Source organism: Macadamia integrifolia, chromosome 2 (assembly GCF_013358625.1).
Source record: "Macadamia integrifolia cultivar HAES 741 chromosome 2, SCU_Mint_v3, whole genome shotgun sequence".
In the NCBI taxonomy this organism is placed as follows: domain Eukaryota; kingdom Viridiplantae; phylum Streptophyta; class Magnoliopsida; order Proteales; family Proteaceae; genus Macadamia; species Macadamia integrifolia.
In genome coordinates this window covers 38,380,521-38,386,403 of record NC_056558.1, presented here as the reverse complement: position 1 = coordinate 38,386,403, position 5,883 = coordinate 38,380,521, and the positions used below count along the sequence as shown (strand labels likewise).

The 5,883-nt window shown below is 37.3% G+C and overlaps 1 protein-coding gene across 7 annotated transcripts in view; it reads left to right on the top strand.

Moving 5' to 3' along the window:
* Positions 1 to 1,946, top strand: part of LOC122088821 (NAC domain-containing protein 75-like) — a 6,764-nt gene extending 4,818 nt beyond the window's left edge. For all 7 annotated transcript variants that reach the window (XM_042658161.1, XM_042658152.1, XM_042658204.1 and 4 more), the window contains one exon: positions 1,315 to 1,946. In XM_042658161.1, the coding sequence (XP_042514095.1) occupies positions 1,315 to 1,401 (87 nt within the window). In that variant the 3' untranslated portion in view covers positions 1,402 to 1,946. The remainder of the gene's footprint in view (positions 1 to 1,314) is intronic.
* The last annotated feature ends 3,937 nt before the right edge of the window (positions 1,947 to 5,883 follow it).

Below are 5,883 nucleotides of genomic sequence, written 5' to 3'. Positions count from 1 at the left end.
AAAAACAAAAAAACAAAAAAAGACAAACAAACAAAAAAAAAAAACAACTAATAAATCCTCATAAATACTAAAGAAGAAAAGCAAAAGGAAAAGAGGATGACATGCTTCAAAATAAAACTCATGCTAATTAAGTTAAACTATGAAGAGAAAAGTAATAGACATTGACTATAGCATTATGATATGTTGTAATGCAATAGATTTTCCTTTCCAGTCCCCACTCCCTATGCCTAGTGAAGTGTAACGCTTCATTATTTGTCCACTTGGTAGTACATAGTAGGGGTGTCAACCGGTCGGGCCAGTCCGATTTTGGTCGGACTTAATCGGGCTTGAACACTTTCAAAGGCTACACCGTGTCCGCCTATTTAACTAATCGGGCTTAGTTATTGAGGACATGATACACTTTATATTCGGTCGGTCGGCCTCGGGCTATAATCGGGCTTTAGTCGGGCCTTAACTGGGCTACGGACATGTTTAATGTTAAACGGGCTTTAATCGGTTTTTAAACGGGCCCTCTTTAAAATGTCCTCTTATATTTCGGCCCACTCATGCAAGCCCAAAAAAATGACAATAAATCAATAAATGATACCAAATATAACCATTATTTAAAATGTGAACATGGCTTTACTTTTTAGTTTTTATTCTTTAATTTGGGGGGTAAAATAGGTATTCTACAATCATTAAAGGGTCGGGCCAAGTCGGTGCACAATAGGCCGGTCTCGATCGGGCGTTATTCGGTCGGTCTTGGTCGGGCGCCCGATAGTCCAAGTAGCAAAACCGAAACCGACCGTTTATAAACGGGCAGGGCTCAAGCCCGATACATTTAATAAACGGTCCAGGCCAGGCCGGTCTATAAACGGTCGGTCTCGGTCGGTTTAGTCAGGTCAGGCCACGAATTGACACCCCTAGTACATAGGCTAGTATACAATAGAGAATTGGGTAAGTATCTGATTGGTATAAGTTCAGCTCAACATTAGCAAAGGAAATAGGTAAAATTATAAAAGATGTTGTTTTGCATTTTATATTCATCTCCATTTGTTTTTTTTTTTTTTTTAATTATTATTATTATTACTATTATTTTTGTAATTTTACTAAATCATTAAGCAACTTTCCTTACTTATTTTGGAAAAAAAATTGGCCATTGAGATGTATATGGGGTCCTCTATCTAATAGACTAATCCATGTACTGTCAAGTGGCAAATAGTGAAATTTTATATTTCACCAGGTATAATGACACCTAGAAGGACCCAATGCAATAATATGTGTGTAAATACACAACCTAATGTTTTCATGTTTATGAAAATATAATTCTTGCAGGAGTCATCCATCCCAAACCCACAAGAGGCAGAATGGCTAAAATATTCCTTCTGGCCTGACCCTGACAACCCGGATCAACATGGGTAGAAGCAAGAAATAAACAAGAAAAAACCTAATAGACAACAGCATGATTGTTATCATCAGTGCTTCAACCCCTTCAGTCATTCCTTTTTAAGAAGAAGAAGCCAAGAACACTTCAAGGATTTACTCTCTTCATTTCTTTTCAAGGGGTTTGGATAAGTTCTGCTGGCTGGTTTATACTAACTGTACAATAAACCATGTTGGAAAGAAGTAAAGAAAGAAGAAAGGGAACCTCCTCAAAGAAAGAAAGGCAAAAAAGGAAGGCTGCTCTTGATAACAATAGAAGGAGAACCCAAGTCCTAAAGAACAAATCATGCATGAAAATCATCACCATCATGATTACTAGAAGATCTTTAAACTATTCTTAATTATTATTATTATTTCAATCTTTTATATAATTCTTCTCTTGTATCCAAACACAACAACTGAAGGGTTTATGCAAAGCTTGCTAGTTGTTTGTGATTTTCACTTACCAAATGATACATAATTACATATAATAGAAGGTTAAATGTCTATGGGAATTATGAAAAATACGAATTGGGTTTGTTTTATTTCCTGTTTTTGGTAAGTGAAACTTGTTTGATTTGCAGTTGTTAATCTCATTGGTTCATCACTTTCAACACATCTTTTCATACATATAGGAATAGAATATGACAACTTGTGACAGCCTTTAATTTGGCACTATTTTGCACATTCTGATTGGTGGGTTCACTGGTTCAAATGGGCACCTTTATCTCAGTTCATGCCTCTAAAGGGCGTTTTGGATTTTCAAACGACTGGCTTAAGAACTTAGGATTTTAGTTTCAGAGTCGGGACCCTCTCTCTCTCTCTCTCTCTCTCTCTCTCTCTCTCTTTCTTTAAAATGGTAATATAATAATTGTAGCAGCAACAACCAACAGAGTTCACATTTTAAGTCACGTGATCTTGCTTTGTGTTAGCACGGAAAGAGAGGCTCTTTGGTGCTTTATTCCTTTATATATACGAGCTTTTTTTAGCAGTAACAAGAGGCTAGCTAAACCCATTTCAATTTGTTTCGAAGATGAGAGAGAGAGAGAGAGAGAGAGAGAGAGAGTGGACGTGGATGTGAACTTTTCTAATATGGGACGTGTGTGAAAGAAAAGATCAATATGGGGTGGTGGGAGAGAGGGAGAGACAACTTCATCGTAGTTTCTCAAAGGGAATAAAGGAGACAAAGAAATAGAGGATATGGAAATGGGTGTGACCAACTTCTCACACTTACATTGGAAATTATTGGAGTTGGGTCTGATAGATCAGTTTTGGCCCTCGATCCCTTTGAATTCCTTCTTTTCTGTGCCCTTGGATTGTTGGCAAGTAATCCTTTTATTTGTCTTGTTGCCTATTTTTATGGGCCATCTTCTTTGTTTTCGTGTTAAGGTTGCTGGCTGGGTTCTCTAGGGTTTGTCTTAGAGGTGCCTGACTAGATAGATGCCTGTTGTATATTTTTCCTCCCGCTCTCGATTTTTTTTTTTTTTTTTCTTTTTTGCTTCTTTGTAATAAAATGATATTCATCATGAAAAAAAGATAGTCTTACACATGTACTTATTAGTTATGGCACCCTTTAACCTTTTATAGATATTTAGTCTTATGTGTGGAGTAGAATTTTTCCTAAAAATGAAAATTTCAATTGCCCCGTACTATCTTTTCTCCTGCGATTGGATTACTTAACTCATTCATAGCATCTTTTTCTAATTGAAAAATCTATACTTTCTATATTACCCATACAAATTACCCATTAAAAAAAAATGGTTATCTATCAACATTTTAGAACAAAAAATGCAAAGGACTTGGTAACGCAACATCTAGTAGGTGTCATTTGGCATTTGTTGGGTAGGATGTCTTACAGTCATTTTTAACATGTTTTGCGCAAGACAATTAAATCTGATAACTCGATAGTTTCAATGGACTTAGGATTGTATAAAACTTATTGTTGAAACTATGTAATTAACCTTCTTTTTTACCAACATATTTATTATAGATTGTAATATATATATTTTTTTTAATATTTATAGAAAATACCTCAGATATATGAAATAAAAAAAATTAATTACAAAATAAGTATGTTTGACTTTGTTTTATACCTATTTGTCATCCAAATCTACTTGTTTTGTTATTAATTTTTTTAAGAAAAATAGAGGGTGATGTTAAAATGGGCCCATTGTTGAAGAGGTTGGGTATGATTGTTGACAATCAACCATTGACACAATTTCGAAAGAGATAGGTGCTGCACTACTGCAAGGGTAGATGGAGGGTGGGAGTTGGGGTGTACACGTGAGCATGTGGGCAGGTGATCCAGACTCTGCAGCTTACCACTACCTAGAAACAAAGAAGCATTATAACGACAAGCCATAGATAGAGTTATTATCAACTAATTTGTTAAACTTTTTGGAGAGTAAAGATGTATGTTACCGGCTAATTGTTGGTGCAATGTTCATTTTTTCCCCCCTTACATTGATCTATGTAACCACCCCATTTAATTGGAAAAAGGTTAAGTTGTTATTGTTATAGATGCTTCCAAGTTTTGATTTGAATATATAATTCGAATAATCTTTTAATGTCTCAACTTGAGGTAGAATAAATTTATACTCAAATGAAGAAACTCAAAAAGGGCCGGATATGGGGATTGAATGAATAGAATTATAGAATGGAATGTGAGGGTGGGAAGGGTAAGGGTAAGGGTAAGGGTAAGGGTAAGGGTCTCTTTCAACATGCAATATAAGGGAGAGAGAGAGAGAGAGATTGTTTCATATAAGCCTAAAAAGTTGATATTCATTTCTTTTGCTTTATGGGAGATTTCGGATGCTCCTTTTAAATTGGATTGTTTTGTTTTGTATTTGTTGGGAAGAGGGGTTTGAAGAGGCTCTGATTTGGTCGCTTAAAGAAGTTGCAGGAGAGAATGTTATATAATATCTAAATATCGTATAGTGGGAATGGGAATATTGCAACATGGGTTCGTGGGCTTCAAATTCCTTTCTTTGTCTCTCTTCTTTTTCCTTCTTAGATTCGACAACCAATAACCCAAAGTGCTAGCTACTTGCAGCTGCTCCTTCTTATTAGTCTAGCTTCCTCTTGTCTTACTTTCTTTGTCAAGTCTTTATAACTTATAGGCTTTTTGCATGAAGCATTAACTAAAAACAACCCAAAACCCTAAAGTAATATACTGCTTGGTCAGTTATCCTCTTTTTTTTCGTTAACTAAGGTATTTGGACCAGTTTACGCGCATCTTGACTAATCTTTGGGGAAACTAGCACAACAACTCACCGTCACGATCTCCATTTAATATGCTAATGCAGATTTTGTACTTAAGGGTGTCATTCGAGATGGTTGATTTGGGTAATTGGGATGGTTCTTAATTGGGTTTGCTCCCATGGGGTCAATCCTAGAATGTCCTATTTAATCGGTTTCAAAATTAGAATCCAATCCCATTTAATAATGGTACGGTATGATTCTGGTTCCTTATTGGTTTGGAGCCAAACATTTAGAAAGTCAAAATTTTCAAGTATATAGATAAATTTCCAAGAAAAAAAATAATTAAATATATATTCTAATTAAGCATAATCATATATAAACCTTTATTCTTTCTTATAATTACAATATAAGTATCAATTATGATTAAATATGTATCTTTAGCAAGCCCTAGATGTATTTGTTCCAGTTGGTTCTTTATTGGTCTTTCTTCCATAATAGAATCATTGGTATACTCGTCTCAGAATTGTCACTTCCCATTTAATAATTAATTCCAAAATTAATTTTCAAAATCAGTTCTATGTTTTAATGGATCGATTCTGAGACCGTTTCCAATAATCAATCCTAAATTGACACCTTAGTTGTATTACAGGAATTTGCTTGGGCAGAGATGACATAGATCACTCAGGGTTCATTCTTTTGGCCTCAATCAAGACACCAAGACCAGTCGAAGGCCTAGAAATTGGGCAAGGCGAATTGAATTAAACCTTTATGGCAATAGGTTGTGATGAGGCAAAATATGTCACTTTCCTCAGCACGGCTAAAGCATGTACCTACCTTGGCACAATCAGGCCGTGCCCCACCTCGGCCTCAATCATGCCGTGCTATTTCCTCGGCATCCAACAGGCCGTGCTCCACGTCGGCCTCCATCAGGCCGTGCTAATTCCTCGGCCTCCAACATGTTGTGCTAGTCCTCGGCATCCATTAGGCCGTACTACCACCTCGGCCTCAATCGTGTCGTGCTCCACCTCGGCACCAGTCAGGTTGTGCTCCTCGTCGGCCTCCATCAGGCCGTGCTACTGCCTCGGCCTCCAACATGCCGTGCTACTGCCTCGGCATCCATTAGGCAGTGCTGTCACCTCGGCACCAGTCAGGCCGTGCTCCACCTTGGCCTCAATCATGCCGTGCTATTGCCTCGGCGTCCATTAGGCCGTATTGTCACCTCGGTCTCCATCAGGCCGTGCTCCCCGTCGGCCTCCAACATGCTATGCTAATGCCTCGGCA